The sequence below is a fragment of the Capsicum annuum genome, chromosome 5 (genome assembly GCF_002878395.1).
Source record: "Capsicum annuum cultivar UCD-10X-F1 chromosome 5, UCD10Xv1.1, whole genome shotgun sequence".
Taxonomy (NCBI): Eukaryota; Viridiplantae; Streptophyta; class Magnoliopsida; order Solanales; family Solanaceae; genus Capsicum; species Capsicum annuum.
In genome coordinates this window covers 45,553,673-45,569,675 of record NC_061115.1, presented here as the reverse complement: position 1 = coordinate 45,569,675, position 16,003 = coordinate 45,553,673, and the positions used below count along the sequence as shown (strand labels likewise).

Sequence of the window (16,003 nt, the reverse complement as noted above, 5' to 3'; positions counted from 1 at the left end):
AAGCATTTAACTATGGCCACTGCATGTTTATGAAGTTGAACAAATTCCAAAATTTATCTTTCTGTGGCGTGTGCTCAAGTGAGGCATCCTTTAGAATCTGATGCTTATGTCATTTCCAAGTGAAGGAAAAGTTTGGAATATATGTGTCTAGTGTCTACTGATTGGAGAGGTAGACTATATTTGATAGCTATGGGATGTTCTCCTCTCCTACCTATAACCTTTGGTGTTTAGCGTTGTTATCTCTTGCTTTCCATATTTTTTATCCATTTGGTCATTTTTCGTTCCATCTACTGGTCATTGCTGTAAATGTTTTCTGCTTTATACTTCATGTTTTTCCATGTCATATTTTCACTACAAAATCTAATTGGTTTTCTCATTGCAGGTTCTATAAATCGCTTCCACCTATAAGCAAGGCTTATGGAACTGCTTGTCTGTTGTTTACCGTTGCATGTCAGTTGGGATTGTACCATCCTGATGATATTGCTTTATTATACGAGCTAGTGTTCTCTAATTTTCAGGTAGATGTGCTTACACTGTTTCCTGAACATTGTATACCAACATTGTTGCGACGCTAACCAGCCATCAAAATATATCATACTGGTGATTGTGTTAATTAGTTAGCATGATTTTAGGAGACTTTATTTTCCTAGCGTAATTACATTATATCATATTATATTTTTTTATTGTAATTGAGTGTCTTTCCTTGGAAGGGGATCCTTGGAGTAACTGGTAAAATTGCTGCCATGTGACTGAAGGTCACGAGTTCAAGCCGTAGAAACAACCTCTCGTAGAAATGCGCATAGTGGGAGCTTTAGTGCACCGGACTCCCTTTTTGTTTTTAGTGTCTTTCCTTGATTAGTTATAAGATTCATTATATAAATATCTCTTTTCATGGGATGTAAAGACATACATAAATATACTTCTTCTCAAAATCTTCATTTTATCAGAGCCATTGTTATCTTTTGATGTGAGGTTTCCTCCCTCGCAACATTTGGCTTGTTTTTTTGAGAGGTCGTCGAGTTTTGTCCTTCCTTGAAGTTGTTCCCGCTTGAACAATTTTTCTATTACTTTTTGGGAAACTTAATACCACCACAGGCTTTGGTTGACAAAGGCGATTAAACCCCAGCAGCCACACACCCTCATGTCCCACCAGAAGGTTCAATGTGTTACTGTCATGTGTTGACCCATAAGGCCACTTCCGACAAGTTTTTTGAACTTCGTTTCTCGGGGCTCGCCTGGGAATTTTGAGCACACCCATATATTCTCTCACTTTCCGACCACGAACAACATGGTTTTGATGTCTAATCACAGTTCCAGCCAGATCTCCGATCACTATTATGTTTCCAGAATTTTCTTTTGGTGATGGTGTTGCTCCTCAGACATGTAATTGTGAAGTAATTCTTCTCAGAACACTTGTTGGTCTTAGATCTTTGTTTGTCCAAACTTTGGAAGACATGAGTGCAGTGGATAATAATTCTCTTTCACAAATCAGTGTGGTGAAACTCAGATGGTATATATTTTACTTGGTCAAGTTGTTCATCGCTTTTAGTTAAGTCTAGAAAGTTGTTTGGCTATATTTTTGGAGAAATAAAACACCTAATGTTATTGATGCTAACTATATTCAATGAAATTTTGATAGTTCCCTTGTTATGATATGAATGTTGAATGCTATGGGTAAAGTGTACGCAGACCTTACCACTACCTCGGGTGGTAGAGAGGCCGTTTCCGAAAGACTCTCGGCTAGAGAAATAGTGAAACATAAATCAACTAACATGAGATCTGTGCAAAGTCTATTAGAAAGAAACAATAATCAACCACAAATAGCGCGATAATCGAAACTTAATAAACAACAACACAAGATAGAAAGCCTAAACACTCTAAAGCAAGACAACACTCTTACCCGACTAACCTTCTACCCTAATAATGCGTCCTCCACATCCTCTTATCTAAGGTCATGCCCTTGGTAACATGAAGATGCGCCAATGTCCTTCTAATCACCTCTTCCCAATACTTCTTTGGTCTACCCCCGTCCCTCCTCGTACCTACTATATCCAACCTCTCGCATCTCCTCGCTTCTCCTCACTGGGGCGCATGCACCTCGCCTCTTCACATGGCCAAACCATATCAATCTTGCTTCCCTCATCTTGTCCACCATGGAGGCAACTCCCACCTTATCATGAATAACCTCATATCGCACCTAGTATGCCTACACATCTACCTCAACATCATTATGTCAATATGTATCTTATGAACATGAGAGTTTTTGACTGGCCAACACTTTGTCCCATATAACGCCGGTCTAACCACCACTCTTTAAAACTTACCTTTGAGTTTTGGTGGTGTCTTCTTGTCACACAAGACTCTGGAGGCAAGCATCCACTTCATCCGTGCCGCACCAATATGATGTGGAATCACTATTGAGGGACAACAATGGTGATCTTATATATGCTCAAGCTCAAGAAATTAGGAAGGCAACCAATATGGAAGATAATGCAGTGGCTATTATGCAAACTCTGAAAAGCTGCAGAATTCATGGCATTACTGAAGTTACAATTGGGACAGACTCACAGGTGATGTAGTATATCATTTTTGAGAAACAGGAAACCACCGTGGGAACTCATAAAAGAGATCTAGCAAGTGCAAGTTCAATTACATGACTTATGAAACAAACGTGGGCGTGAGGCTTGATTACAAGTCATCCTCAAGAGAGGAGGTTTCAAGTATCTGGGCCAGTAATCCAAGGTAATGGAGAGATTGATGATGACGTCACAGATCATATTGGAGCGGGATGGATGAAATGGAGACTCGTTTCTGGTGTTTTATGTGATAGAAATGTGCCATCAAGTGAAGGTAAATTCTGCAAATGATAGTTAGACCAATTGTGTTGTACGGGGTGGAGTGTTGGCCGATCAAGAATAGTCATGTCTTGTAGATGAAAGTAGTAGAAATAGGGATGCCGAGATGGATACCAGGAGAGACAAGATTAGAAATGAGGATATTCGAGATAAAGAGGGAGTGGTCTTCGTGGTGGATAAGATGCGGGAGGAAAGGTGAGGTGGTTTGGGCATGTGCAAAGATATGCATGAAATTCTTACAGAGGAGGTGTGAGATGTTGGCCATGGTGGGCTTAAGGAGAGACAGAGGTAGACCAAAGAAGTATTTGAGTGAGGTGATTAGGCAAGACATGTTGCAACTTTAACTTACTGTGGATATGAACTCTTGATGGGAGGGTATGGAGATCAAGTATTAGGGTAGTGGGTAAGTAGGTTGCTGGATGTATTTCTTTTGCTTATTCATAAATATTTTGATACAAGGTAGCCCACAATGACTCAAAACAGTCTACAAACAACACAAGAACAAGAAGAACACAACACGGCTACAAGAACACAAACACAAAAGCAAACAATTTCAATAGATAAAATGGATAGATAGAATGACAAATGGATGTATAAACCCTAAGAACCCTAAGATATATCAAATCTAAGGACCCTTAGCACCTACACACACAATCACCACTCTCTTACGAAGACACAAGAGGGATTCCACTTCTCAAGCACCCACGTTTCTAGCGAAGTTTGCTACACTAGTGATACCATACTAGTATCACCCTCATTTTGGTTTTGTGTCTTTTCCAAGCCAAGACAACCCACAATGACTCAAAACAGTCCACAAAGAACACAAGAACAAGAAGAACAACACAACACGGCTACAAGAACACAAACACAAAAGCAAACGATTTCCATAGATAAAATAGATAGATAGAATGACAAATGGATGTATGGAATGCAAATGGATGTATAAACCCTAAGAACCCTAAGATATATCAAATCTAAGGACCCTTAACACCTACACACAATCACCACTCTCTTACGAAGACACAAAAGGGATTCCACCGCTTAAGCACCCACGTTTCTAGCATAGTTTACAACACTAGTGATTCCACACTAGTATCATCCTCATTTTGGTTTTGTGGCTTTTCCAAGCCCTACAACTAAGGTGTTACACTCTCCATAGAGAGAAGAAAGGTGTTCCAAGTTTAGTCTTACAATATCATTCAACAACTAAAGAAATAAAGACCTAATACTAGTCTATTTATAGACTTATTACAACATAGAGTGAAAGGTTCAAAAAACCCTCAATGAAGGGAGGAAAAGAGACGCCCTTAGAGTGTATGTAGGGGCGGCTTTGTTGTGTCCAAAGCCCTCTTCACACTTCAACTTGTACACTCCCTCGGCTTGATTCTATGCAAGCTCATGTACGCCCAGCAAAAAAGGCGCCCTTAGAGTGTATGTAGGGGCGGCTTTGTTGTGTCCAAAGCCCTCTTCACACTTCAACTTGTACACTCCCTCGGCTTGATTCTATGCAAGCTCATGTACGCCCATCTTCATGATCGTGTCCGTATCATTCTCTCCATCTTGAGAGGAATTTAACCTCAAATTCACGGCATCTTCTCTTTCAATTAGGCACGTCACATGCATCACAATACCACCACCATCTTCATTTTGCACCTCGACTTCCTCTCCTTCTTGAGATTTGCCCTCAATCTCATTCGCCATAATTCCCATATCCTTACTTGGTGGCGGGTTCCTTGTTGATCCCTACATCTTCCTCTCAATTCGTCTTCCATCATATAAGCATCATCAAAGACTCCATATTCTTCATGTTCCTCTTTACCATATACCTCTACATGAATGTCTCGGCTTGGGGGAAGTGGAGCTTCGTTTGAGAGGATTGATTTAGTGAAGTGGAGCTTCGGTTGTGGAGCTTGGACGGGAGAGTTCGGTTTTGGAGCTTGGATGGAAGAGTTCGGTTTTAGTAGAGGCATTTGGCTTCCAAGTCTTTTTGTTGGACTTGATCAATTTGCGGGGGAGGTGGCCTACTTAGGTCGCGGTTTTGAGGGTAATTGGAAACTTGGCTTATGGCATTTTGTGATGATCTTGGAGGATTGATTGTTGGATGTAAAGTTTCGGGAGTAGAAGCACGAGAGTTCCTTCGACTCTCCATATGATCCAACCTCTCACTCATAGTTGACATATCACCCTTCATTGATGCCATATTCGAGTTTAATCTATCAAAACCCGCATTTATTCTAGCTAGTCCACGGGAAAGAGTTTCAATTCGACCAAGATAACACTAAGAGCATTGTTATCCATTGTAGCCAAGAAGTTACCTGCAAAACACAAACAAGTTAGTTGTACAAAAAGGGGTGACGTGGTAGTCCTTGATAGTGACGTGGCAGCCTTGGGTTGGTTGCAGATCTTGAAAATTATAGTTTTTCCAACTTGGAATTTTGTCCAACTTTCAATTTGTGGAAGAGTAATTTCGGTTGTGGAGGGGAAGAAACAAGTTTGGAGCCTTTTTCACATTCAAAATAGGTAGACTTTCTTTGCACCTTTTGGGCAAAACACCTTTTTGAAGGGCGGTTGGCTCTTTCCTCTTTTGGCTAGTCTTGAAAAGCCCCCTTGCTCCTTTTTGGTAGCTAGTTTTTTTGAAAGGTCTTTTGTCCTTTACTACTTTGGTATAGTTTTGGAACTTGTTTCAAGACAAACAAGAAAGACTACACTTTTCCACTTGGTCTTAAGATCAAACACTACTTATTGAAGGTTCTTCTTGTCACAAAACATGAATATTGGCCAAGAACATCAAGAACCTTCAACAAGATTTGAAGACCAAGGTTCAAGTTGAACCTCCCAACAACAATAACACCTCATTCAAACACAAATCCACAACAACAAAGCTAGTCAGCACCTCCAAATCTCGGATTCACAACAACAACTAACCTCCAAATCTCGGATTTACAACAACAACAAACCAACACACGACCAGCCGTTTGAATCCGCACAAACACAACACAAGAAGGAGTTCAACTTGGATCTTGACTCTATCAGTGTTAGGGAAGAAGAAACCAACGCTAAAGACACTCAAGACTCACGAAATTCTCCTAGATCTAGGCTCAAAACACAAGTCTTAGCCAAGACAACAACAAGAACGCAACTTTCGGCTAAGAACATAAGAACAACTTTTACTTTTTTTTTTTTTTTTGATTTTTTTTCAAGTGAGCTAGCCTAAGATTGATTTTGTTGGAACAAAATCAACCACAAGCTTTGATACCAAATGATACAAAACATCCCACAATGACTCAAAACAGCCCACAACACGACACAAGAACAAGAAGAACACAACACGACTACATGAACACAAACACAAAAGCAAATGATTTCAATTGATAAAATGGATAGATAGAATGACAAATGGATGTATAAACCCTAAGAACCCTAAGATATATCAAATCTAAGGACCCTTAACACCTACACACATAATCACCGCTCTCTTACGAAGACACAAGATGGATTCCACCGCTCAAGCACCCACGTTTCTAGCAAAGTTTGCAACACTAGTGATTCCACACTAGTATCACCCTCATTTTGGTTTTGTGTCTTTTCCAAGCCCTACAACTTAGGTTTTACTCTCCATAGAGAAAGGTGTTCCAAGTTTAGTCTTACAATATCATTCAACAACTAAAGAAATAAAGACGTAATACTAGTCTAATTATAGATTTATTACAACATAGAGTGAAAGGTCCACAAAACCCTTAATGAAGGGAGCAAAAGAGGAGCCCTTGGAGTGTATGTAGGGGCGGCTTTGTTGTGTCCAAAGCCCTCTTCACACTTTAACTTGTACGCTCCCTCGGCTTGATTCCATGTATGCTCACGTACGCCCATCTTCATGATCGTGCCCGTATCATCCTCTCCATCTTGAGAGGAATTTAACCTCAAATTCACGGCATCTTCTCTTTCATTTAGGCACGTCACATGCATCACCATACCACCACCATCTTCATTTTGCACCTCGACTTCCTCTCCTTCTTGAGATTTTCCCTCAATCTCATCTGCCATGATTCCCATATCCTTACTTGGTGGCAGGTTCTTTGTTGATCCCTACATTTTCCTCTCAATTCGTCTTCCATCATATATGTATCATCAAAGACTCCATATTCTTCATGTCCCTCTTTACCATATACCTCTACATGGATGTCTCGGCTTTGGGGAAGTGGAGCTTCGGTTGAGAGGATTGATTTAGTGAAGTGGAGCTTCGGTTGTGGAGCTTGGACGGGAGAGTTCGATTTTGGAGCTTGGATGGAAGAGTTCGGTTTTAGTGGAGGCATTTGGCTTCCAAGTCCTTCTTGTTGGACTTGATCAATTTCCGGGGGAGGTGGCCTACTTAGGTTGCGGTTTTAAGGGTAATTGGAAACTTGGCTTATGGATTTTGTGATGGTCTTGGAGGATTGATTGTGTTGGATGTAAAGTTTCGGGAGTAGAAGCACGAGAGTTCCTTCGACTCTCCATACGATCCAACCTCTCACTCATAGTTGACATATCACCCATCATTGATGCCATATTCGAGTTTAATTTATCAAAACCCGCATTTATTCTAGTTATTCCACGGGAAAGAGTTTCAATCCGGCCAAGATAGCACTAAGAGCATTGTTATCCATTGTAGCCAAGAAGTTACCTACAAAACACAAACAAGTTAGTTGTACAAAAGGGGTGACGTGGCAGTCCTTGATAGTGACGTGGCAGCCTTGGGTTAGTTGCGGATCTTGAAAATTATTGTTTTTCCAACTTGGAATTTTGTCCAACTTTCAATTTGTGGAAGAGTAATTTCGGTTTTGGAGGGGAAGTCACAAGTTTGGAGCCTTTTTCACATTCAAAATAGGTAGACTTTCTTTGCACCTTTTGGGCAAAACACCTTTTTGAAGGGTGGTTGGCTCTTTCCTCTTTTGGCTAGTCTTGAAAAGCTCCCTTACTCCTTTTTGGTAGCTAGTTTTTTTGAAAGGTCTTTTGTCCCTTACTACTTTGGTATAGTTTTGGAACTTGTTTCAAGACAAAAAAGAAAGACTACACTTTTCCACTTGGTCTTAAGATCAAACACTACTTATGGAAGGTTCTGAAGATTGGCCAAGAACATCAAGAACCTTCAACAAGATTTTAAGACCAAGGTTCAAGTTGAACCTCCCGATAACAATAACACCTCATTCAAACACAAATCCATAACAACAAAGACAATCAACACCTCCAAATCTCGGATTCACAACAACAACTAACCAACAACACACCTCCAAATCTCGGATTCATAACAACAACAAACCAACACACGACCAACCCTTTGAATCCGTACAAACACAACACAAAAAGGAGTTTAACTTGGATCTTTACTGTATTAGTGTTAGGGAAGAAGAAACCAACACTAAAGACACTCAAGACTCACGAAATTCTCCTAGATCTAGACTCAAAACACAAGTCTTATCCAAGACAACAACAAGAACACAACTTTCGGCCAAGAACACAAGAACAACTTTTACTCTCTTTTTTTTTTGATTTTTTTTTCAAGTGAGCTAGCTCAAGATTGATTTTGTTGGAACAAAATCAACCACAATCTCTGATACCAAATGATACAAAACATCCCACAATGACTCAAAACAGCCCACAACACGCCACAAGAACAAAAAGAACACAACACGACTACATGGACACAAACACAAAAGCAAACGATTTCAATTGATAAAATGGATAGATAGAATAACAAATGGATGTATAAACCCTAAGATATATCAAATCTAAGGACCCTTAACACCTACACACACAATCACTGCTCTCTTACGAAGACACAAGATGGATTCCACCGCTCAAGCACCCACGTTTCTAGCAAAGTTTGCAACACTAGTGATTCCACACTAGTATCACCCTCATTTTGGTTTTGTGGCTTTTCCAAGCCCTACAACTAAGGTGTTACACTCTCCATAGAGAGAAGAAAGGTGTTCCAAGTTTAGTCATACAATATCATTCAACAACTAAAGAAATAAAGACCTAATACTAGTCTATTTATAGACTTATTACAAAATAGAGTGAAAGGTCCAAAAAGCCCTTAATGAAGGGAGCAAAAGAGGTGCCCTTGGAGTGTATGTAGGGGCAGCTTTGTTGTGTCCAAATCCCTCTTCACACTTCAACTTGTACACTCCCTCGGCTTGATTCCATGCATGCTTACATACGCCCATCTTCATGATCGTGCCCGTATCATATTTAGTATTAGCTGATTATTTCTTTCGCTTTGTTTATCTAATTATCTTGCTGCTGTTACTGATTGTTATTATTGCTTCTTTTTCATCTCTTCTTGAGCCGACGGTCTATTAGAAACAACCTCCCTACCATCACAAGGTAGGGGTAAGTATGCAGACGTACTTACCCCCCAAGACCCCACCAGTGGGATTATACTGGGTTTGTTGTTGTTGTTTTATTACATGGGACCTATCACTGTTTTCCCATTATCACTCATGCCATCATGCATGCTTTTGCTCATGTTTGGAATTAACCACGACTCCTTCGGCTTCCCCTCAGTTAAATTAGTTCATGGCAATATTAAATGGTTCAGTTAATGTTTCTTGAAAGATAATTCTGTTGCTAATTGCAGCTAACTTCAATTTGCTGTTGCTGTAACATGATGTCTTTCTGTTTCTGCCACTTTATCCTATTAGCAAACAAAATTGACTCTAACTACCTCTACTTCACTATTTCCTTGTCCAAGGACAAATTGTTTCACCGTATGAGCCAGCAAAAATCAGTCCATTGAAGGAGGAGGGCATGTTCTTGCATTAACTTTGATGACACATGTCAGACGCTTGAAATTTGAAGTGTCTTAAACTTGGAACTTCAATTTGGATTGTTTAAAGAGATTTTGAATACTAAATAACCATAAAATTTATAGTATCTGGTGTGATCGACATTCACAATTTTCTAGTGTAGATGGTCATGGAGAGTTGTAGCAAATGTAACTTTGTACGTTAAAGTACAGTTACAAGACCTGGACCTCAATCTGGAAAAAGTTGGGTGGGTAGGTGAATCCTCTATATCGGTTCAATTGTTAGTTTTTCACTTTTGGTCAATCGGAATCTTGAGGGATTTTTCTAATCTCAAAGGGCTCTTAGGCAAGGATACCCGTTGTTTCTTTATCGGTTTGTTCTAATTATGGAAGTGTTTAGCGAGATTTTGCCAAAAGCCTTTTGGAATGGTTGGACGAGGTTTTAGGATTGAAGAAGAAGATGGAAATGTTCTGCAAATCAAGCACATACTCTATGCAGATTACACTTTGGTGTTATGTGAACCTGATACAAGGCAACTATTTACACATGAGAATTATCGTGCTAGCCTTTGAAGCAGTCTCTGGACTTTAAAGGGGAATGAGAGTTGCATCTTCTTTGTTAATGTGACAATCTCATAGAGGAGTTTGCTGAAAGTTTGGTTGTACCTTGAGAGTTTTTTTCTACTTGGGATTGGCTTTATGTGCCAAAGGACATGACATTGGTGTTCTACAAAGAAGGTGTTATAGATGAGAGTGAGTTAAAAATATCTGTGGAAGTTGCACCTCTCTTTTGGTGGAAGATTAATATTGGCTAATGTTGTGGATGAGATACGACTTAAGGCCTGTTTGGATTGACTTATTTTAAGTGCTTTTAAGCCAAAATAGCTTTTAATCACTTTTTAAGTGTTTGGGTAAACTAAAAAAGTGCTTTTAAGCACTTAAATTTAAGCTAAAAAGGCGAAATAAGCCAAAAGACATAAGTTAGAATCCTAAATTATGACTTTTGACTTACAAGCCAAAAGCTATAAGCCCATCCAAACACGCACTTACTCAATGTCATTATTACCAATCCTAGCAAAGGTGGACTAGCATATCAACAAGCTGAGGAGGAACTTCATTTGGGATGGTAATGGTGACAGCAGGAAACTCCCCTCGGTGAATGACAAAAAGTGAGAAGAAGTAAAAACAGAAGAAGGGCTTGGAGTAAGGGACCCGAAAATGCGCAATAGTATCTCCTCTATAAGTGGTTTTTGGGATCCTAAGCCTGTCTCTCCCAATGTGATGGCTATGTGGAAGCAAATAGTACACCTGTGGGTTTAAGAATTTTCTAAATTAAAGGTGGGGAATGGAAAAAAAGATTGGATTGTGGTTTGACAGATGGTTTGATGATGGGTTGTTGAAGAACCAATTTCCTACCATTTACAGCGTGGTTCTGGATCAAGAGTGTGAGCTTTGTGATCGTTTTTTTTTTAATGGAGGATGGAACTTCCAGTTCAGAAGGATTTTAATGAGTGGGAGTTGGATAAAGCAGCTTCCTTTCTACAGAAAATGCAGATTGTAAAGATTGAAGAAGTAAAGTAGGATGCACATATATGAATTGCAATAACGCAGATGAATGGCTACAACGGCAGACTCATAGTTTGTGATCCGTTGGCCCTAGAAAAATGCTTTGGAAAACTAAGGTTCCAAGCTAAGGTGGCATGTTTTGGGTGGATTGCTGCCTATGGTAGTTGTCTGACTCAGGATAATTTACAGAGGAGGGTTTTTAGCTTATGCAACATGTCCACTTTATGTGAATGCTCTGAAGAAACTGTTAGTCACTTGTTGCACTGTAATCAATCATGCTTATTTGGGTGTTAATTCTACACATCTCTGGTGTTTATTGGGTGATGCCACAGAGCTTTAAAAATTACTCAACTGTTGGCAAGGACATAGTGTGGAAAGAAAGCTTAAGAACATTTGGAGATTAATCCCTCTAAGCATCATCATATGGACAATATGGCATAAGGGAAACAAAAGATGCTTTGAAGGAAGAAAGGAGTAAAATTGCTTTGTAAAATAAGATGCTTGCAGAACTTATTTTGTTCGGCATAGGGACAATACTGTTATTATTATATCTCGCTTTACGGGGCCTCTTGATTTTGTTTATGTGTAGGTTTTGATGGAGTCCAGACTTATATAACCTTTTCAGTACCTCTTTGGTACTGGTTTATTATTAAATATTTTATCTCAACTTATCAATATATATATATATATATATATATATATATCAAAAGATCCACTTCTTTTGGATCTTTCATTTGTTAAAAATAAATGTAAAGATAATGGCTACCAAACTATCATTTTAACATTCAGTTTGATGAAGAGCTGATGTTGAAAAAGAGAACCACGAGAATGTAGTTTTTGAAGGAAAAAATAAGGAAAAGAGGTACTAAATATTTTTGTTTTCAGGAAAAAGCCTGATTATATTTTTGATTATAGTGTCATATCATTGACAACAACAACAACAACAACAACAAACCCAGTATATTCCCACATAGTGGGGTCTGGGGAGGGTAAAATGTACGCAGTCCATACCACTACCCCCGAAGGAGTAGAGAGGCTGTTTCCGATAGACCCCCGGCTCAAGACCATACTTTATATCTAGTTACTAAAAAATCCAAAGTGAAGGCAAAAGATAAAAAAATATAGAATAATACCACTCAGTGTTAAGGCCTTTTGTTTTGTTTTTTTTTTAAGTTGAGACAGCAAACAAGAAAGGTATTTCATGACTAGTCATATTTGCAAGAAATCGTAATCACATAAGTTTTGTTCCTAAACGTAAAGTAAAAAGGTAATAATTTGTATTGCTAAAACATACCGTATATCAAAATGACAGTCAATCTATAACATAGAGAATCAGCAAAATGACAAGCACATAACATTGTTTGGTTGATCTCATTCAAATTGGCAGGAGTATAATTGGAACAAAGTTAATGTCATGATTATCACTTTAAGAAGTTACAGATAACTTCTTTCATTACTACACAGAGTAGCAAAAAATGGTAGAAGAATCCAGACACTCCGAGCAATATAAGTCATCAGTCCCGGGGTTCTAAGCTCAAAATTAAGCTCCAGATTAACAACCAACCAGCTCAGCACCATAGAACACGGAAACACCTAGGAAATAATCTCATCAGCTGAACACAGAACCCTTTGTTGATGGTTTAATTGTGTGCAGTTGGTATGGTTTAATATTCAAATTATTCAGCACCTATCTCAATTGATAAAAAATGGAAAAAGGACCAAGTACCCACCACTGACAAGATATGTGCTCTTTATTTTGGGAGACTGCATTTTCCAAAGGTAGTATCTGACTTTGTTTCTATTTCCGAAATGACAAGTAACATCCAACATTTTACCTAATATCTTGTAGTAGTTCTCTAAATCTAGCTGAACCATCAACAACAGGAGCCATTTCAGGAGCTTGTTGCAACCACCCAATGTCATCAGAAGACCCACGCAAGGTTTTACGTACACGGGATATAATGCTGAAGACATTAGTGAACAATAAGTTTTAAAAACTAAAAGTAAAGGTGCTAAGATGGATGTCAAATGGAAGATATTATCTAAAATACTCATCAGACTTCAAATGTTTATTTTTTACCAACAATCAGAAAGCAATTACTAACCTCTGAACTCGAACTAGAGCATATCTGATATGAGATATGAAACACCTCCAAGAGGCCAACGTAAGTTTCCAAGTAAATTTCAGACCATATACAGGAAGCATCAACCTACAACCAGATCAACCAACCTTCAAAAATGAGTCATATCATTGAATAATTGAAATTTCCAGTATTGCTTGATAATTAATTTTTACTCTTAACAATTCTCGGATTGTGCTACATGCCTGTTCTTCCACAAAAGATGATAGTAAGTAATGTTTTTTGTTAATTTGCATCAAATTAAATGATGTTGAGCCCAGAAAATGAGCATTTTGCAGCACATGCAAATGTAATACCCTTTTTAGATTTTATTTTCTTAAATAATAACAGGATGCTGCATTTGCTTCTGGTATGGAGACTCTGCTACGTGCCTAGATCGTGGTGCCTGAAAAGTTTTTTGTTCGAGTACCAGTGATACACGTAATTCTGTTTTTAAGTTTTATTCTCTTAAATAATTACAAGATGCTACATTCTTCAGGTATGGAGATTGATTACAAATTTCTTCTTTCTTGGAAAGTTCTCAATTAATTTTGGGATTCGCCTCTTAATGATGTAAGTCTCCACAACTTTTGAGTGGTAGAGTCTTTTAAAGTCTTGTTTCTCTAATACAAATCATTTTCGATAGTGGCGTTAAAGCGTGCAATTAGGTATGAAATGTAAGAGGATTTTTTTTTTTTTAAACCTTTTTAAAGAAATAATTATGGTTGTTGCTGCTTGATGTTGTAGAGCGAGATATGGAGTGCAACTGGAGAGTGGACCTTTTCAAAGACGAACAGCAGATTTTCTGTGGATGATGATATTTGGAGCTTTGACATTGTTGGTATGTATGAAGAACAATTAGAGAGTAAATTACCGAAGACATGAGCTCCTATTAGTGTCCATTTTAGCTGTGACCACATACATTTCTCCCTTGCTATCCTCTTAACAGTTCTACTGTTTATCTTACAATGAAAATGATTTTTGATTCCTTTGATACACAAACAAATCTTTCATTTTTCAATATGTTGTTTCACTGTAGGCTTTATCTGCAATCTCCTTCTTCCGTTCCCCATTCTTGGGTATATCACTGGTTTTCATGCTTCTGTATGTCTGGAGTAGAGAATTCCCAAGTGCTAATATCAACATTTATGGTCTTGTGACCCTAAAGGTATGATTACACTTGGATATTTCAAGTCTCTCCGGTTCTCATGTTCTTGATCTTATTGTCCATTGGTGAAAAGCTTCTTTTTATCCAACTTGCAGGCATTTTACTTACCATGGGCCATGCTGGGTTTAGATGTTATTTTTGGTTCACCAATTATGCCAGATCTTTTGGGGATCGTTGCTGGACATCTCTATTACTTTTTAACCGTGTTGCATCCACTTGCTACCGGGAAGAATTTTCTGAAGACACCTATTTGGGTGTATCCTTTTTATTGCAATTTGACCAGTGGTCATCTAGATCTTCTTTTAACTGCTATTTGAAATATAACCCATGTTTATATCTTTTCATGGAGCGACACCAGAGATGTCATTGCAGTTGAGTTCTGCTTAGACCATCATATTAAAAAAAAAAAGGCTTCTTAGACAATCAATTTTTTCTTTTGCTGCTGGGTTTTGTCTGGCTAATTTAGATTTTCTTTCTGATTTCCACCTGACAAAACCTAAACAAAAAGAGGAGACGAAGAAACTGCTCATATTTTCTGCATTTAAGAAATGAATTTTTTCTTCTCTTCAAATTTCGTTAACTGGTTATTGCTAGACATAAACTGGTTATGCGTTGGAGGATTGGTGCACCAACTGCTCCTCCTGCACAACCTGATAATCTTGGTGCAGCTTTCAGAGGGAGGTCTTATCGGGTTGGTGGAGCAACAGCTTATCCTGCACAACCTGATAGGGGTTCTGGTGTAGCAACAACTAACCATGTGCAACCTGATAACGGTTCTGGTGTAGCATTTAGAGGGAGATCATATCGCCTTGGTGGGTGAATTGCTACATTTTTTACTGCCAACCAGTAGCTTGAAGTCGACAGTGAATTTTTATTCACATTATCTTGATAACGCAAGGCAAGGGAGTTTTTTAGATCTATTTTTAAATATAATGTTGAGGTGTAATTCTGCCGAGGGCATATGTTGAAATGCATATGGATGCATAACCATCAGCAATCACACCCCCTTCCTTAAGTAAAACTGATTATGTAGATTCATTTCTTTATAAATTTTCCTGGTAGAAGATTTTACAGAAGGTTAACTGAAAACAGATTATGTCAACCAGTGGGGAAGCGTCGATAGGTGAAATTTTTTTCTTTTGAATATTTGCTAATCTTCCCTGGAAAACTGACAGTAGATGCAGGTCTGGTACTTTAGCATCTGTTGGAGTCGTCATATGTTGCTTTGTCATATATATTCCTTACTTCTACCACCCAAAATGGATTGATGCTGTTGCTATGGTATGAACGTCAGTAGTATTTCTCGACTGCTTGCTTAAAAGAAAACTGTTTTTGTCATTTGATTCATTTTGAGAATTTACAGTTCAAACTTAAGGAGTTGAATGCCATCTCTAACTAATTTCCAGCCAGGTCATCTACCATCATCTGGTTTGTGTCTGGGTCCATCAGGTTGTGACAAATATTTCATTTTGCATAGCTACATAATTTGTCGGTTTTAGAGTTCGAGGATTAG

General features: G+C 38.5%; 1 protein-coding gene across 1 annotated transcript in view; it reads left to right on the top strand.

The window, feature by feature from the left end:
• The window catches only part of LOC107870693 (derlin-1), a 33,434-nt gene extending 17,798 nt beyond the window's left edge, over positions 1 to 15,636 (top strand). Inside the window, exons 2-7 of the mRNA XM_016717298.2 lie at positions 383 to 518; positions 13,822 to 13,895; positions 14,070 to 14,163; positions 14,362 to 14,490; positions 14,586 to 14,746; positions 15,085 to 15,636. Coding sequence (XP_016572784.1) covers positions 383 to 518; positions 13,822 to 13,895; positions 14,070 to 14,163; positions 14,362 to 14,490; positions 14,586 to 14,746; positions 15,085 to 15,310 — 820 coding nt within the window. The 3' untranslated portion in view covers positions 15,311 to 15,636. The remainder of the gene's footprint in view (positions 1 to 382; positions 519 to 13,821; positions 13,896 to 14,069; positions 14,164 to 14,361; positions 14,491 to 14,585; positions 14,747 to 15,084) is intronic.
• The last annotated feature ends 367 nt before the right edge of the window (positions 15,637 to 16,003 follow it).